Source organism: Tiliqua scincoides, chromosome 1 (genome assembly GCF_035046505.1).
Source record: "Tiliqua scincoides isolate rTilSci1 chromosome 1, rTilSci1.hap2, whole genome shotgun sequence".
Classification (NCBI taxonomy): domain Eukaryota; kingdom Metazoa; phylum Chordata; class Lepidosauria; order Squamata; family Scincidae; genus Tiliqua; species Tiliqua scincoides.
Window position 1 is genome coordinate 166,595,953 of NC_089821.1, and position 19,783 is coordinate 166,615,735.

General features: G+C 42.7%; 1 protein-coding gene across 1 annotated transcript in view; it reads right to left on the reverse strand.

Moving 5' to 3' along the window:
* The window catches only part of ERICH1 (glutamate rich 1), an 87,008-nt gene that overhangs the window by 53,918 nt on the left and 13,307 nt on the right, over positions 1–19,783 (reverse strand). Inside the window, exons 2-3 of the mRNA XM_066640382.1 lie at positions 13,412–13,573; positions 5,572–5,706 (exon numbers count right to left, since the gene is read on the reverse strand). Of these exons, the coding sequence (XP_066496479.1) occupies positions 5,572–5,706; positions 13,412–13,573 (297 nt within the window). The remainder of the gene's footprint in view (positions 1–5,571; positions 5,707–13,411; positions 13,574–19,783) is intronic.

A 19,783-nucleotide genomic window follows, 5' to 3' on the forward strand; every position in this document is an offset into this window, starting at 1 on the left:
CTACTTATCCCAATGACTCAATGAATATTACACTAAATTGGGTCGTCACCAGAAAAGTTATTCAATGCAATTTTAATGGGTCTAAATATAAGTGAGAGTCAGCTAATGAGAAATAAACAGAAGCTCAGAAAATTTTTTTACTTAATTGGAAGCAAAGTAACAGAAAGTTGATTCATCAAAACAATCTTATATTGGAGTCAAGAAGATAATTTTGAATATTCCACTATTCATCAAAGGCTTTCAGAACAAATCAATAGGCTTAAGGTGAATTTACATATTCATACATTATAGTCAAAGACTGATTTTTGTTCTCCATATATACATTGAAATTCTACACATCTCATGGAAAGCAACCACCCACCCACATTTATCTCCCAGATGTGCTTTCAACCTATGACACTAACTTGAACTCAAGATACTTCAGCACCAAACAATGGGGAGATCTCTGTTTCACTCACTATATTCATTCATTAAACTGCAGCCAATATGGAAGGGCTGGAAACTGGACCCCTTCAAGTTAGTCTTTGCTTGCAAGTTAAGGATTCTTTTAAGTCACTAGAGACTGACATATCCAACAGCACCTGGCACACTGTACAGAATTAAGTTAAAATATAATTTATTAGTTTCCTAAATCAAAAGATACGTTCCATGGCTGAAGTTAAAAGCCTACTGAAGTTATTAGAGTGGTGGAATCATGAGCCTCAGTGGACAATATACCAAAGTGCAAACAACATAAGAAAATAAGATGAATTTCAAAGTTAGCCTTTTATTGAGTCGTACAGTAATATTACTGTATCATTAGTCTAGATCAGGGGTGCCCAAACCCTGGCCCTGGGGCCACTTGCGGCCCTTGAGGACTCCTAATCAGGCCCTCAGGGAGCCTCCGGTCTCCAATGAGCCTCTGGCCCTCCGGAGACTTGCTGGAGCCCACACTGGCCTGATGCAAGTGCTCTCCGCTCTCAGCCAACTGTTTGACCTCTCGCTTGAGCTGTGGGATGAGGGCTCCCTCCACTGCTCGCTGTTTCACATCTGTGATGCAGCAGCAACAGCAGCAAAGGAAAGGCTGGCCTTGCTTTGTGCAAGGCCTTTTATAAGCATTCAGCTATTGCAAGACCTTCATTCATTAATATAAGTTCCATCTCTAATATATTCATTTACGTAAATTAATTTACATTTAAAATTTGAATAAATTCTTTTTTTCCCCAGCCCCCGACACAGTGTCAGAGAGATGATGTGGCCCTCCTGCCAAAACCTTTGGACACCCCTGGTCTAATTAAATATGAATGTTGTTTTAGATTCCAGCTTCCAGTTAAGATTCCTAGATGCACATCCAATATACTACGTGTGAATAATTTAAAAAACAAACAGGTAGTGCCATGCTGCAACATCAGTGTAAGAATATGATTAATACTACTTTCTTGTCACAACTTTCACTATTTGTTCCTTTATAAACTAGAAAGTGTAACTCAATGGAGGGGAGAAAACAGGAAGTGCAAGTGCTTCACACTTCCTGCTCCTATCAAAAAATAGGATATTGACTATAAGCACTAAGAACCCGTTCCCACAGAGATACACAAACTCTTGATGCAAGGGCACCCGATTCATACTCCTCCTCCCTATCTCACACTATCTTGCCAGGCATGGCCTACCCAGCTATATCTCCCAACCCCTGGTCAGTTTGGGGTAGGCAACAAAAAAAATGAGTAAAGTTCCAGAAATGCAAACTGGCTTTGCTTGTTATTCTGGAGAGACTTTCACATGAAATCCCTGGCTACCAGTTGTACCATAACATCAGAGTTGACCTTTGGAGCGGTGAGGCCCAATGGCAGGCATTTTTGATGGGGCCCCCCACCCTGGGGCCCCCCTACTCACTGTGATGAGTGGCGGCAGCAGTGAGCCCTGGGCTGATGACGCCCCACTGAAGCATGGCACCCGGAAGTAGATGGCGGTGACGTGATGACATCACTGCAAACTCTTTTGGGGAAGGGCAGTTTTGATGCTTTCAGAGCCAGGGGAGAATGGGAGATCCTCACTTGGCTTGCTGCTTTAGCCTATGCATGGAGGTTTGCTTCCATGCGAAGTGCCAGATGCAGGCGGCTCTCCACTGCAATGCAGGGCACCTCCCAAGCATTGGTCCCAATTCCCCTGAATCTGTGGAATCAGGCTAAAGCCAGCCCTGCATAATATCATCGCACCAAGGCCAACCAGAGGGAGAAATGATCAAGTCTGGCAGTCAAACTATGGGAGGAAAGAAGAAAAGATAACACTGGATTGATAAGATTGATGGCATTCAAGAGTAGGGAGTGATGCAAGGAGTAAGAAAATGAGCCAGCAAGAAGGGTTTAAAAGGAACTCAAGAAGACAAGTTCATCATCAGAGATAGCTTATCTCCAAGCGTTTTTAGTATCTTACCCACGTGCAAGGATGTATATTTAATAAAACTACAGACAAATGGAGTAGTGAAGTACAATAATATTTATCCTACACGCATGTGGGGGTGGGGAAGCTTGAAAGCACATAGAAAAACGTGCAGACAAATGAAGATATATGCTGAAATCCACTCACCTAGCTATACTTTATTGTTCCTTTTTCCTTCAGTATCCAGCTAGACAAGTTTGTCATAAATCAGGCTTTTCATTCTGCCTAGGCTATAAAGCACCTGCCTAAGTAAAATGGAAACAGGATACAGAAGTGTGTGGCATCCACAGTCTAATTCTGCCATATTTTGCAACTGACAAACCAATTCTTTTTAACCTTTAATTCTTAAATACTTCAACAATTTTTGTCAAAGTCATTTTTTTGTCACTGTTTTAAGTTTATGGCTTGAATATTTTTCTGCCCTGTATGTATATATATTTGCTATGTTCAGATTGCCTAAAGCTGCAATCCTAAACATGCTTATATGAGAGTAAGTTCCACCGAACAAAATGGGACTTACTTCTGAGTAACCATGTATAACCATGAGTAACCAGGGTTTCTCAAGAACCAATTACTTCTGAGTAACCATGTATTGGTGTTGTAAGCCTCCTATGCATGTACAGGTTAGGTTTCGGAGGTCTATAAGCAAGCTGAACCATATGTAGGTCGAAAGAGCTGGTTCTTGGCTGTCCATCAGTACTGCACCTGTGCAAAAGCACTGCCAAAGGATGTACTGTGCCGAAGTGTTGACAAAGGCACTGGTAAATAGGATGTTGGTAACTCCGGCAGACAGTGTACTATATGGCCTTACCTGGTAGGCCTTTTTCTTACCGTAAAAGTTCCATCATGTCCTGATGTGTCTGATCAACCTCTCACTAATACAAGGGCAAACCCATTCATTTCAAACAAGGCACTCACCCTATACAAGTAATCCTTGCCACACTCCAAGGGGAGTGGACCCTTACAGGTGGGTGAAGAACTCCATCTGGACCTGACCTAATTCAGAGATTGATTATGGACAGGCATGTGGCTACACTACACAAACACAGACCAATATGCTCAATTTCCGCTGAAATTAATTGGCATTGAGTGAGCTCAGATAGCAGCCAGTGTTCGCCGAGGCAAGGAACAGCTGCTTACACATTATTTAAAAAATGAACATTTACTTTACTATGTAGTCGAGTGGCTAGAAATGGGAAATAAGAGACGTATATTCTACTGCTACTATCTTATAAGCCTACGTTGCAATCTGAATGGGCTCCACTTCAATTAAATTTGTCTTACCAGCAGGAGACACAGGGCCCAATCCTATCCAATTTCCAGCACCAGTGCAGCTGCAATGCAGTCTTGAGGTAAGGGAGCAAATGTTCCCATACCTTGAGGAGGTCTCTGCGACTTTCTCCCCACCACAGGATGCAGTGCATGCCCCCTTGGCACAGTTGCATCGGCACTGGAAAATTGGATAAGATTAGGCCCATAATCACTATGCGTTACTAAGTGGTAGCAGGAGAGTAAAATGCAACAAAATATTTCACAGCATTTTGAAATATTGGTTTGAGAAAAATCATGTGTCACATGCAGTCAGACCCCTTCACGAAACCCAGTTCCTCCATCATTACACATACAATTCCCACTAAGCAAACCTAATTTAAATACATTTGTAGCTTTTGTACATTCACAGTTTAATTGATTCATGGCATGTAACCTTAACCATTATTTAATATTGATAAAAGCCTGAGGAAATGTGGTCAACCAAGACAAATTAGGAGTTGACAACATTAATACAGCACTACCTTATTTACCATGTGACATGGTTAGCACAAGGAAGAGTTATGCGGAAGAAAGATCAGGCAAATGGACTTGTGTGAACAAACTTGCTAGATTAGATTGCCATTACAGTGGAGCAGGCCACTGACAGAAATCAAATCCTAACCAACTTTCCTGCACTGACACAGCTGTAACAATGGGGCATGTGCTGCATCCTGGGTGGCCTCCTCAAGGTAAGGGAATGTTTGTTTCCTTACCTTGGAGCTGCAATGCCTTTACCCTGGTGCTGGAAAGTTGGTTAGGAATGCGCCCTAAATGTTCTTGAGTTAAGAAGGCATGTGGAAAATTAGGTTGAACACACAACATTATATGCTCAGAACAAAAAATATTCTATGAATTTGGCTCAGAAGCCTCAAGGCCTACACAACATGATACCTTTCAAGTCAAACACAGCCTGCTTCAAGAACCTGTTCAACAAGAACCTGTTTCTTAACATAAAAGCATTACAATGGCATCATCTTTTATATGCAAAGTTAACACTTCAGGAAGCAGGCTCTGAACAAGAAACCTTCCTTTTGTATGCTAAGATTGAACATGCGGAGAGGTTTTGATTCTAGAGCACTTCAACCACGCAACCCCCTTAACGCAGATAGGAAATGCTACAGTCTCTGTACAGCTGTACCAAGGATTCTGACAACTGACAAAACTGGCAATAAGTTTCCAATACCAGCAGCACCAACGTCCGAGCAAATGCACTTAGACTTACAGACAATACAGACCAGTGGTTCCTAAACCCCTACAGAGAGTTGGGAACCAAGTAAGTATTTGTGTGGGTGGTGAGGGGGGCAGCAATGGCATCACAGCAATTGCAGCACTACTACTACTACTACAGGGCTTATTTTTTTATTTTGGGGGCGGCGTGAAAACCAGTAATAGCTGCTGATCTGAGATAAGGATTGTTTACAGGAGCCTCAGAGAACATCAGAGAGGGCTGCAATCCTCCAGGACTCTGCAGGAAGCCAGCCGGGTGCCCAAGGTAAGAAATAAGCCCTCTTATAAGCGGTCTCTGCAGCACTGCCTCTGCCATCAGAGCAGGGCCGCTGCCCTTAAGGGAGCCACCAGCCTGGGAAGAAAAACTGGAGGCAAATTGGAGGCATTTCCACACAAAGTATTTCTTTTCCTAAGTCTGCCCCCACAGTGGCAATTAGCCCCACGCTCTAGACATCATCACCACAAATGATGGCAAGGTGTTTGGAAAAGTCTTGGCCGACGTACTTACCACTTAGCTCAAATTTACATTCTCAAGTAAAGCAGTACAAGTTCTCAAACCACCATCTGCCTCTACATCACACATTTTAAACTCTGGAGTCTGAAAGGATCTCTCACCTGAACCATCAGCATCGTCACCGTCACTCTCAGAGTTGGCATTATCAGCTTCACTGTTTTTGACTGTTACATAGCCTTCAGGACAAGGATCTGCCGTGTACATTTTTCTTGAAGGCAGGATCATGCTCTCTTCACCTGGAAGATAACGAAAACTGCTTAGTGCTTTTCCTATGATTCATGTGCTTATCCAAGTTGTCTGCATTGCTCAGACACATGGCAAGACGGGTTTAAGCTACCTTCACCAGCAACAAAAAGCTGGACGGACAGGGGGATTGGCTAAGTGTTTTGAAAAAAATGAGAGCATTACATTCCAGTCTGTAAACACTACAAGTGGTATCCATCTACAAAATCTCTAGAACTCTTCCTCAATTCTCTAAGGGGAAAAAAAAATAGTTGGGAGTACTCAGCCCATGTATATTACAAAAGCACCAGAACCTTTAGTCATTATAAAACTCCTTTGCAAGTATGAAACCTTGCAAAATTAAGGGGGACCTTCCTTTCCCTATGCAGCCAAAGAATACAGAACAATGACATCATTTCTTTCATAACCAATCAGGTAATTACAACACTCATCCTAAAGTTGCAGATATACCTCAGAGCAACTTCTGGAAATAGCAGCATCTAAATTCCAGCCCAGCCAGAGCACCTCTCCATCAAACTGAAAATTTGATAATGGAAGTGGTAACACTTCTGCAAAAATGATCACACATAAACACTGCAACAACTTATGGTGTAAATTACTACCAACAGCAATCCACTTACAATCACCTTGCAAAGTGGAAGGAGAAACATAAGCAAAACACCACTCATACAATCAATTACAGTGCACTTCTGGAAGGTGTTAAGAACCTTAATAGAATTTGGCTATGTTTGCCAAAATGCAGTTACATCATTATCTAGATTTAAATGTCTGTAGTTATTGAGAAATTTAATGTAGCTCCAGGAATTTCTTCTACCACAATGATGGCATTGATAAAGACTGCACATAGGTCATCTGCCTGTCAGCCATCTAGGCACATGTAAGAGATGGCTGACCTCACCAAACATGTCTCCCATAAATCTCAGTAGGAAATCTAAAATTTCAGTATGGTTCCTTTTGTCTAACAGAAGCAATGAGGACATTTCATAGAGTTCAGAAGGTTAAATCCCCAATGCTTCTCTCTAATTTATTTTTGACAGTGTCAAAATACAATTTACCCTGCACCTCATCTAGTTTTAAATACTAATGAAAAGTCTTCACTTAGAGGTCGACAAAGGAAACAATGAAATAATGGAGTATGATGCAAACTGATTAATCATGCAATCTGAAAAGGCATACATCAAAACGAAATTAATTGAAACTATTCAGTAAATTCATTTTCCTAAATCCATGCAAAATCTCTCAAACTGCCAAGTCTCAGGACTGATTTCTCCTACCACCGCTGATTAGCACTGAAGTGTTAATCAGTACTGGAATTAATGAGAAGCAAACGTGGAAGTTCTTTACCATTTTGAAGTCTATTGGACAATATCAAGGTGCAGGGCTCCTGGGCCCCATTGGGATGGATTCATCCAAGGAGCTGCTATGCAGCACATCACTAGTCTATCAAGAAAATGCAGATTCATGTAGTGATTCAATATGCAACTCCTAGTCGCATATAGAGTCACTGCACAACTATATCTTCTTATATAGAAAAGTGCTATGCTGCTGCAACTTGCACCCAGGGCTTGGTCCTAGGACCTTGTGTGATAATACATGGGGCCCCTGGGAAGAAGCCCAATTGGCTGGTGGGAAGGAGAAATGCCTATGCATTAGATATTTGATTTTCTCTGTAAAGCGCTTTGTGAACTTTTCTGTTGAAATGTGATATATTGGCATCCTTTGTCTCGGAAGACTATGGTATTGCGCTCTGAATGGTGGTTCTGGGACAGCATCTAGTGTGGCTGAAAAGGCCAATTCGGGAGTGACAACCCCTTCCACACTGAGAGTAAATGTATGAGTCTGTAGTCTGTAGTCTTGTAGTCTGTCCCTGATCTGTCTCCCTGGCTACGGGCTTTCCTTCTCTGCCTCTTTGCCTCAGTCTGTTGGCCAAGTGTCTCTTCAAACTGGGAAAGGCCATGCTACACAGCCTGCCTCCAAACAGGATGCTCAGAGGCCAAGGTTTCCCATCCATTGAGGTCTATTTCTAAAGCCTTCAGATCCCTCTTGCAGATATCCTTGTATTGCAGCTGTGGTCTACTTGTAGGGTGCTTTCCTTCCACGAGTTCTCCATAGAGGAGATCCTTTGGGATCCAAACATCGTCCATTCTCACGACATGACCAAGCCAACACAGGCATCTCTGTTTCAGTAGTGTATAGATGCTAGGGATTCCAGCTCATTCCAGGACTATGTTGTTGGGAACTTTGTTCTGCTAGGTGACACCGAGTATGCGTCTGAGGCAGCACATGTGGTAAGCGTTCAGCTTCCTCTCCTGTCATATGCGGAGAGTCCAGGACTCACTCCAGTACAGAAGTGTACTCAAGATGCAAGCTCTGTAGAACTGGATCTTGGTATGTTCCATAAACTTCTTGTTGTTATTCTCTTTGTGAGTCAGGAACTTTTTGCTGAAAAGCGGTATACTTTTATTAAAGTTATAAACTTTAATATATTATTAAATACTGTTAATAATAACTTTTATGTGACAATTTCTTCCCCTCTGCCAGCTAACTGAGCTTGTTTCCAAAGCCTTCCTGCATTATCACTTGAGAGCCCGGGAGCAAGTTGAGACAGTCTGTAGAGGCTTCTTATCTTCTACTATTCGAAGGTTTGAAGGAGGAAGAGCTGCCCATATCAGTCTCAATCTAATCTGCTGCAGGTGGGGAGGGGAAGCTATGACATAAGAACATAAGAACAGCCCCACTGGATCAGGCCATAGGCTCATCTAGTCCAGCTTCCTGTATCTCACAGTGGCCCACCAAATGCCCCAAGGAGCACACCAGATAACAAGAGACCTGCATCCTGGTGCCCTCCCTTGCATCTGGCATTCTGACATAACCCATTTCTAAAATCAGGAGGTTGCGCATACACATCATGGCTTGTACCCTGTAATGGATTTTTCCTCCAGAAACTTGTCCAATCCCCTTTTAAAGGCGTCCAGGCCAGTTGCCATCACCACATCCTGTGGCAAAGAGTTCCACAGACCGACCACACGCTAAGTAAAGAAATATTTTCTTTTGTCTGTTCTAACTCTCCCAACACTCAATTTTAGTGGATGTCCCCTGGTTCTGGTGTTAGGTGAGAGTGTAAAGAGCATCTCCCTACTCTGTCCATCCCCGGAAAATAATTTTGTATGTCTCAATCATGTCCCCCCTCAGGCGTCTCTTTTCTAGACTGAAGGGGCCCAAACGCCGTAGCCTTTCCTCATAAGGAAGGTGCCCCAGCCCCGTAATCATCTTAGTTGCTCTCTTTTGCACCTTTTCCATTTCCACTATGTCTTTTTTGAGATGCGGCGACCAGAACTGGACACAATACTCCAGGTGTGGCCTTACCATCGATTTGTACAACGGCATTATAATATTAGCTGTTTTGTTCTCAATACCTTTCCTAATGATCCCAAGCATAGAATTGGCCTTCTTTACTGCCGCCGCACATTGGGTCGACACTCTCATCGACCTGTCCACCACCACCCCAAGATCTCTCTTCTGATCTGTCATAGACAGCTCAGAACCCATCAGCCTATATCTAAAATTTTGATTTTTTGCCCCAATGTGCATGACTTTACACTTACTGACATTGAAGCGCATCTGCCATTTTGTTGCCTATTCTGCCAGTCTGGAGAGATCCTTCTGGAGCTCCTCACAATCACTTCTGGTCTTCACCACTCGGAAAAGTTTGGTGTCGTCCGCAAACTTTGCAACCTCACTGCTCAACCCTGTCTCCAGGTCATTTATGAAGAGGTTGAAAAGCACCGGTCCCAGGACAGATCCTTGGGGCACACCGCTTTTCACTTCTCTGCATTGTGAAAATTGCCCATTGACACCCACTCTCTGTTTCCTGGCCTTCAACCAGTTCTCATTCCATGAGAGGACCTGTCCTCTAATTCCCTGACTGTGGAATGGCTATGTGGAATGGACATGAAAGGCTATGTATGCAAGACCCCAATATATCCATTATTTCAAGCCAGGGACCAGCACACTCTGTTGATAGACCTGTCAAGCTACCTTCTTTTTGAAAAACATGACATTCTTAGAACAAATTCTTCATTCCTAGAAAAAAAATTTCTTTCTTAAACTAAAGTTTGCCAAAGATTTTGCAAATTCTATACCAGTGCCTCCTAAACTTCTGATAATTTAGCCACACTCATGGAGAGGAAGGAACGGGGAAGAGACTACGAGATGGAAAGAGGACTGGAAGGGGTGCTGTCGGCAGCAGTGCCACCAATATCCTATCCCTCTTCCAGGCTTTGATCTACCTTTTTATAATCCATGCTAACTTCTGTTGTGTCACTGTGGCAGAAACAAATGGATCACTCAGTAACATTCAATGCAGAAACTAGACAACATATCCTGTCCCACCATGGGACAATTGATGGGAGAATGAGGAGGCAGCAAGGTCAGAGCAGTGAATCATGCAGAGAGGCAGTAGGCAGATAGAGTGGATACCCTGGACCCAATTTAAGAATTCTTATCATTAACTATAATGACCAAATGAGCAGTTCTTGCTTCTGTCATTACAGTCAAGGCGCTTCTGCTAGAAGCAGGAAATATGAATTTTTCTTGTTAGAAAAAAATGTTTCTAGTTCTTATTACCTTCAAGAAGTTAATACATTTAAGAAGCTTTCAAAGGAACTGTTGTGGAAAACCTTTTCCATCTTTCAGTAAAATTGTTTTATGCAGTTGGTTACACTTGGGTTTAGAACTTACTAACAACAGACTATAAATATAAGCATTTTCTAATACAGTTAAGCAAGGACTGCATGCTGTTATCTGAACTACTTTTTGATGATAATCAAAAACCAAACAGCTCTTATGGATGATCTGATAGTTCCACTGATGTGCTTTCGAACTGAATTGTACAATAATGTTTCGTCTAATTCTGGGGCTTCTGGAGATTTGAAAAAGTGGCAATTGCCTATCGATGCCATCTCCTTTAGGGAGACAAATGAAAAGAAGGATCAACTGCAGTGGTCATTTGGGAATTCCAAAGAAGACCACCAGCTGACATTTGGAAAGAGACTAGTGTCCCACCAAATACCTACTACTAATAGCAGTCCAGTGATTCAAACAGAAAAACCATGGCCTTAGCTTAGAACATTATGAATAATCAACTATCATATTGATAGTTATGTCATGTTAACAGAATCAGCCAAGAGAATACAAATCCTTGATGGAAAGACATTTAAAATGTCATATTCTCTCTGCAATGTAATAATTACAGTCTGTTGCTCTCCCTTTTCACAGTAATTAACTGCTAAAATGAATTGTTTAATCAGTCTTCAAAGTTGTTTATTCCATTATTGCACTGCCAAATATTCTCTTATGAATATGTATAGACAATATTTGCCTTGCTTGCCAATGTATTACTGATACAATCCTCTAATAGAGAGCTGTTGCTCTCTTAACATGATGGCTATGAAACTGAGCTGCGAATGAGGACCTCCCCAAATCAAATCTCAAGATTGTGAGGCAGGAGGTGGCCTTTGGCAAGCTATGCCCAATCAGTCCCCAAGATGTTAAATGGGGAGACTACTTTTTACAGCGTTGCTGTAAGAACTACATCAAGAAAATACATATGAAACATTTTGCGTATTTTGAAAGCACTATAGCAGCCATTTTCAACCACTATGCCGTGGCACACTAGTGTGCCGCGAGTGGTCCACAAGTGTGCCACAGGAATTTGGGGGAAGATCATTTATTAGTAGGGCTAATGGGGATGTGAGCCCCCCACTGGCAGCATGATGTGCCTTGACAATTGTCAAAAACCTGATGGTGTGTCTTGACGATTTTAGTACCTTGTCAGTGTGCCACGAGATGAAAAAGATTGAAAATTGCTGCACTATAGCCTAGTACTGCAATGATTTTCAACCGCTGTGCTGTGAATGGTCTGCAGGAGTTTGGGGGGGGGGGAGTGGTCATTTATTAGTAGGGCCATGATGAGCCCCTTACTGCAGTGCAGTGTGCCTTGTCAAAACTGATGGAATGCCTTGAAAATTTTAGAGTCTTGTCAGTGTGCCATATGATGAAAAAGGTTGAAAATTGCTGATCTAATCTGTAGAAAGATTAGTAGAGGTAATAAACATGCCATTCCCTAAAGAAATACATCATCTTTATATGGTATCACAAAAGGTTTCCGTTTTCTAGTAATTCTGAGTGCGCGGACATCAGATAATAAGTTACAGTTCCTCCAGCTTGAAATGCATCATGGGAAATACTACAATACCACAAAAAAGGGAAACTATCAGACTGGGATCCAGACTGGTAAAAGCAGCTGCTACTGAAAAGCACCCTGCCTCCCTTTAAGTGACAGCCCGTTGTGCATCCCAAGAGGCCTTCTCCCAAGATCAGAGAGGTCCTTGGAGTGGCAACCCATAAAGTATGAGTGGTGCTTTGAGTAAGCATTTTTCCCAGTGCACAGGTAGAAGCATACTTTGCCTACATGTGCATCACACAAACACAATCCCAAACTAGCATTTGCTGGAAGGGCAGAAAGTACGTGTGTATGTGATGGGCAGGCAAAGAAAAGTGCATAACCCTTCTCAGCCTGCTTATTCTTCCTTGCAAATATTGGCCCATGTCCATTCCATAGGCAGTTTCCCCTGCCACACAATGCCCCCCCCCCACCAGTAAGCCATCACCAACCAGGCTTACTTTTAGTTTCAGACAGTGGCTGGGGGACAAATGTCTGCCTTGTAGAGTGCGAGGAAGAGCAGCGCTTATAGGACATTTCTCACACACAAATGTACTGGGTTACAACACCTGATCAATTGTTTGTATTGATTCTTCCCACATTCTTTCCTCAGAATTTCAACAGCAGACTTTCTGTCCAATCTGGAAACACCACAGGATACCTCAGAACACAGTGTGTCTTCAGCAGTTGAAGAGGCTGCAAAAAGGAGCTGTAGCCTATTCGTTGGGGACAGGCAGGCAGAGCCTTCCCCCCCCCCCCACACACACACCAGGCACAGCCTTGCCTGTACTGTCCTGCTCCAATGAAAATAGCCTCAGAGTCTCATGTGCCTCCAATTAAAATAGCCTCACATACAGGGAAAGACTAGAGCTTGAGGCAGGAATAGCTCAGCCTCCTCGGTGATTGTGCACGTGTTGGGGTAGCCTCCTGAATGCCTCGTGGTGTGACATTATCATGTCACACCATACTTCGAGGTCTGCCTCCCCAGCCTTTGACCTCACTGCAGTCACTGGTTGAGAAGTTGCTTTACTTATCAGAACACGGCTGGCCTAGATGCAAAATGCAAAACAAGTTAACTTCAACCTGTATCTGCCCACATTTTGTAGCTGAAGTAAAAAAATAATTGGACTTCATAAAATCTGTAGCTTCACAATGAGCATCTTAAGGCTGTTTTGCGATTGACAATTTATTTTTAAAGTGGTGGACTATCAAAGGTGACTTTTTCTTTTGCAGTTAGACAGTTGATGACTCAAAGATTAAGCAATATTCTTTTCTCTTTTTAAAAATTAAAATTTCTGTATTTGAAAATAAATGGCCCTATTGTGCCAGAATCTCTGACTCGTCTTGACTGTCATTAGACACAAAGTATTTCATTTTTTATGTTGTTTTGTTTGACTTCATACAACGTCCTAACAAGGACAATCGAGCATGACTTTTGACAAGTTCTGGGATCCCTCAGTCTGTTGGGTAATTACCTGGTAAACTGGAGTATCCTTGTGAGGCTTCGGTACTGTTATACTCTTCCTGCCCAGTATCCTGATTTCTTGGATCCGAGACTGAAACAGGGACACCAGGAGGAGGAGGAGGAGGAGGAGGAGGAGGAGGAAAAAGCTTCTCCAGTACCTTTTTTCTGAACACTGCAAACAATAATAAATAAAATAATTCTATTATTATTCCACCAGCAGGTGCATTTCAAACTGACTGCATCTCCCTATCCCACAGACCACAGATCTACCAACTGTCCTGGGTGGACGAGCCAGGATGAGAAAGGTATATGCCCACCACCGCACTTTTCCACTGTAATTATTTGCCATGGTTTGATTTCATACAACCTATTGCAGGAGCCTCATGGGCTGAACGGCATGCCACAAGTAATTTTTGAACAAACATCCATAACTGAACAAAACTCAGCAAAACTATGCTACAAAACTCAAGTAATTTATGTACAAAATTCTAGATCCAGGTTTGATGTTCCTGATCCCATTCCAGCAGCACTTTTCTAGGTCAACTCATTCATTTGAATGGAAGGGACTTCATATGCAGCTATAGCCTCATTTATTTATATCCTGCCTTTCTCATGCCAAAGCAAATGCCTAAGGTGGCTTACAAAATTCCACAACAAAAACACAAGTAATAAATCAGGTAAAAAGAAAAATATCAAACAAAGCATTAAAAACATTAGTTTTAACAATAAAACAGTGAAACAAAAAACAAGATAAAGCAAACCTATTTATGAGCCATTGAGGGATCAAATTAATCTAGGGCAGGGATTCTCAAACTGTGGACGTGATCCACTTGGTGGATTGCAAACTCATTGTGGGTGGGTTACGAAGCTGAAACTGTCAACTCGACAGCCAAGAAGAAAAATGCATGAAGCCTTATGGAAAGAGAAACGGAGCCACATCATGTGTTTATTTATGAGTTGGCAACTGTACCTTAGTCCATTGCAAAGGGCAGGCCAAGAGGAAACCAATGCCACCAGAATGGTCCCACTCCGATGAACGCAGCCCCCCAAAAACACTCAAGAAGGAAGTTCCCCCTTCAAGCTGACAAATGTATTGAGCCTATGGAATGTGAAACTAAGCTACATATTTGCATTTACTCACAAGTAAGCAACTTTGCCTTGGCTCTTGTTGAAGGTCAGGCAAAGGGGAATGCAAGGTCACAAGAACAGTTCCAATCTAATGAAAGTGGACCTCAACAAATGCTCCAGAAGGCAGCCCCCCAGCCATAAAAAGAATAAAAACAGAAGCTTGAGCTGGTAAGGTGCTTTTTTTTTTTCCTTTTTGGACTTGTAAAGCTATATGGGTCCTCATACTGATATGGTTTAAATATAAGGACTTAAAATGAACTGGGAAATGGGTGGGGCTGAAAATCTTACAAAGTTCTTTTGGGGGGGATTAAGGTTGTTGCAGGCAGGATACAGAGAGAATTTGCTTGGTGGAACAGGGCTGGCTTCCTCATTTCATCTTCCCTTATTTATTTGCTTTACTTTAATTTTTTTATGATTATTTTAATTTGCTTGATGATGTCACTTCCAGCCAAGCCATCACTTTCAGTGGGTCCCAGACAGATTGTCTTTCTAAAAAGTGGGTCCCAGTACTAAAATGTTTGAGAACCACTGGTCTAGGAAGCCAGTCATTTCTCTTCAGTCAGTTTTCTCCCAGCAGGAATGCTTACTTCTGACCGTAGAGCTCCACTTGGGAGAGAAATTGTTTCAGAAGAGAACATTCAGGCAGAGGAAGGATTCAGCAGCCTCTTACTGCACACCTGTGCAGTGCCAAGGCTCACAGACAAAAAGACTGAGGTGAAGCCTAAGAGTACAGTTAGTACAGTTTTTTAAATCAATGGAGAAGAACCAGAACTTAAATCCTGGTAGCTTGCTTGATGCAATTTAATTATATTAAAAAAGTAATAACATTTTAAAGTTGTAAAAACCAGGGTCAGGTGCTTATCAACTATTCCACAGCCTATGAACACCTTGATCAGAGAAACACAAAACGGCAGGAGTAGCTTACCAAAGTTTGACCTTCACAAAAAGAGGCCGTCCTTGATCCTAGTGAGTTGATGTTGAGCTCATTCATGTCATTCTTTTGAATGAGTTGTGTCTATCTCTATACTTTGTCTATCTTGAAGTGGTATACTTTGAAGTTCTTCTATCAGTACTAGCCAGGCCTAAGACTTCGAGTCAAAGACACTCAGTCCTTTTCCCATGCAAAATGTCCATTATGGATTGTGCCCTTTTGATGACAGACATGAAGATAGCATATCAAAGAATACTTTGTCCTAGAAAAGAGATAGGGAATCTACTAGCAGAGCATGCATCTGTTGGCGTTTTAAAAGAGAGCTCGACTACTGGCTTAAGTATAGCGAATCATTAGTTTCATGGAATATAGGTTATCAATTAGAGAAGGATAATATGCAGCAATGCATACATAATATAGATGCCTGCTTCTTATCTGAGTATACGCTAGTACACTTATTTTTTTAAATGTCACCCCCCCCCCAACAAAGCTAAGGTTAGAAAACCAAGATAGGTGCTTCATCTCCCTCAAGTAAATCCACACCTGAACAGAAATGTAAATTGCTCCTCCTGCACCACTTGTAGCTATTCCCTGTCCCTCTCGCACAAAAGAGATACAGAAGTTATAGGTACAAAACATGGTACTCCCTGTGCTTATTGACAGAATGCTGCACATTACATCCAAGTAAATCTGGCTATGACTAGGATGCTATGAACTGTTTGGCATTTCTGGTCCATCTTTTTGAAGGCAGTAGCTACAAGCCATCCCTATCTGGATCACAAGTGCAGCACTGGGAGTTACCCTTTCTCCTTGTGCAAATAGCCCACTAAAATTCCCATTAAAGCTATTTCTCCTAGAAGCAAATAGAAACTGGAGGTGGGGGGGTCATCAAGATCATGGCACAAGGGAAGCCCATCTTCTTTCATACTGTAATCCAGACTGCAGGATGCTCGTGGCTAGAGGGCCCCGTCTATGCCCTCGTGCCGCTGAGCCCGAGGACTGCAAGTGGGTTCTGCCCTGCCTATGCTGCCTGAAGGTGCATGCCAAAGTCCATCTCACGCCTTCTAACCCGCACCATCTGTCATCATAAAGTGACCGATGTTCAGCAGTGGAAAACCCCCCCCCCCAACCCCTGACAGTCTGGGGTAGGCAAAAAATCTACCTGCCATCAGCCAATCCTGACAGGTAGCAAAAAATTCCTACCCGGCCCCGAACGGCGACCAGTGGAACTCAGACTGCTCTGGGGCGGGCAGGTGGGTGTCAGTACTGTGCCCACATGCAAAAGGAGGAAGAGGGCTGGATGCTGGTGGCTTAAGAGCTCTCTGAGACCGCCCAGCTCCAGCCTTCTCCAATCCCCCCACAGGGGAGGAGACTCTAGTGCACTAGGTTGGGCCAAACAAACACGATCCCTCGGCTTACACTGATGGATCGGGAATCTTTGCCTCTTCAGCCTCTTTTGGTTTAAGCTGCTCAGAGCTTGTTCATATACAACTTCGCCATTATATCTACTCTGCCATTAGAAAGCTACACAAGTCCCAGCAGAAAATCTGAGAAAAAGGTACTGAGGATTCTATCCAGCCTTCACTCTGGTTTTAAACATCTGAGCAGCAAAGTAGCATTTGAACCTTAAGGGTGACCTGCTCTGAATTGCTAGGTATATATGCAGAAAATGCCATTTTCTTCCCTTTCACACCACGTTGAGAATACAGAAACACCAGAATCAATATTCATTGTGAACTGAAGCCACATATGAACCGTTTTAGTAGGAAAACTACTATCAAGTGGGGGGGGGTCCCCCCAGCAGGGCAGAATCTTTGCCTTTTTAACACTGACCTACATGTGAAGAAGGAGTTTGTTTACAGGCATATTTCTACATAATGAGGGTAGATCACTGAAGAAAAAGTAAAAAAAAAAACATAGATATGAGGCAGAGAACCATTCGGGGTTGCAATTTTCAGACACAACCCTGCATTTCTTACAGGACATGTTCCATTCGCAATGTAAAAGGCCAACAAGTGATCCTACATAACATAACATAAGAACATAAGAACAGTCCCACTGGATCAGGCCATAGGCCCATCTAGTCCAGCTTCCTGTATCTCACAGCGGCCCACCAAATGCCCCAGGGAGCACACCAGATAACAAGAGACCTCATCCTGGTGCCCTCCCTTGCATCTGGCACAACCCATTTCTAAAATCAGGAGGTTGCGCATACACATCATGGCTTGTACCCCGTAATGGATTTTTCCTCCAGAAACTTGTCCAATCCCCTTTTAAAGGTGTCTAGGCCAGCACCACATCCTGTGGCAAGGTGTTCCACAGACTGACCACACGCTGAGTAAAGAAATATTTTCTTTTGTCTGTCCTAACCGGCCCAACACTCAATTTTAGTGGATGTCCCCTGGTTCTGGTATTATGTGAGAGTGTAAAGAGCATCTCCCTATCCACTCTGTCCATCCCCTGCATAATTTTGTATGTCTCAATCATGTCCCCCCTCAGGTGTCTCTTTTCTAGGCTGAAGAGGCCCAAACGCTGTAGCCTTTCCTCATAAGGAAGGTGCCCCAGCCCCGTAATCACTTAGTCGCTCTCTTTTGCACTTTTTCCATTTCCACTATGTCCTGACTGCTCAAGTTTTTATTTTAAAAAACAGAATAGGTGTCTTATCTCCTTTCACCATTCTCTGTCCATCCACAGATGTTTCAGGTATGAGAAACGAACATTATACTCTGCTAGATTTCCCCCTCCCCTTTTTTAACAGTTATAAAGCCCAGGCTTTCCATTCCAGACCCAAACATACCAACACCTATTCCGAAAGGTGTTTTATCTTTAACTCTGATGCCAATTACTGTGCTACCACGTCAAGAACCTCAATAAAGATTAAATGTGGGGGGAAATGTAATGGCAATAGTGCGAGGTAAAATTGTAGGGCCGCCCAATACCCCAGCTTCAGTATAATTGGAATCAGTTCACAAACAACACGACATGATCATAGGAGGTGCAGAACGCATGAAGAGAAAATTAGCCCCCTGTTCTGCATTTTCACTAGAACCAATTATATAGTGCATTAAATTGCAGACTAAGTGAAGAGTGCAGCAACATCTGTTTGCTTCTTTCCCTTTCTCTACTAAAGAAGCACCAGCTAAGAAGGGAAAATTTAAGAGTGGCTGTTCCAAAGCTCAGTACTTCATGCTTCACTCATTTACATGACCTCATTAATTTCAGCTGGACTCTACCTTACTCAGACAAACCAAACACAAATTCTAAGTTCAGGGGCAGAAAGTTGCCTACCAAACGGCTCACACAATATGGAGAAGAGTGCCATGTTGACACTCAGCTCTCACCTCATGATTGGAATCAACAAACAACTCTCTACAGTCACAATGCAGGATGTGTTTGAGTAGCCACATCATAGTAAGGGATGAACTGTTTCTACCTAAATGCAAATGTAGCTGTAGCTGCTTAATTCCTACATGCTTAAAATGAAACCCTGTTCATATCAACAGAAGCAGATATGCTTCTGTCATTAGGTTCTAAAAAAACCAAGTTACGATCATTTTTTTTTAACCTCTCCTCATAGAACTTGTTTTCCAGACCTCTCACTATCTTGGCTGGCCTTCCCTACACCTGCTTCAACTTACCGATGTTTTTGTCTTAAACTGCAGTGCCCAAAACTGGACAGGCGAGGTCTGCCTAGTGCTGTATAGTGTGGAACTATTACCTCTTATAATCTGGACTCTATGCCTTTGCTAATCCAGCCCAACAATGCATTTACTTTTTGGATAGCTGCATACACTGCTAGGTCTTGTTCAACATGACATGAACATGACATTTAGATCTTTTTTGCACATGCTGTTGCCAAGCTAGGTTTCCTCCAACCTGCACCTCCAATTTTTTTTTTGTTCTTACATGCAGGATTTTACATTTGCTTCCACTGAACTTGTTGGTTTGGGCCCATTAGCGGAACCTGTCAAGATAATTTTGAATCCTAATTCGGTCTTCCAGGCTATTAGTTATTCCCCCTAACTCTGTATCATTTGCAAATTTGGCAAGCAAGGTGGTGTCATGGAGGAACAGTATGCTCTACTCCCCGGGGGGGGGGGGCTTTTTCCAAACCCTCGATCTGGCCCACAGGTTGGGGTTTGACAAGCCCTGCTATATGGCTTGCCTCATAGAAACCTTGGTCATACATTTTAGGAAAGCATCATCCATGACTTCAGCTTGGTCTGATGGTTGATAGCAGACTTCCACAATGATATCACTTATTCTTCTCTCCTTTTATTCTCACTTTCTGTCTGGCTTCCATGTTCAGATTCCTGAATTTTA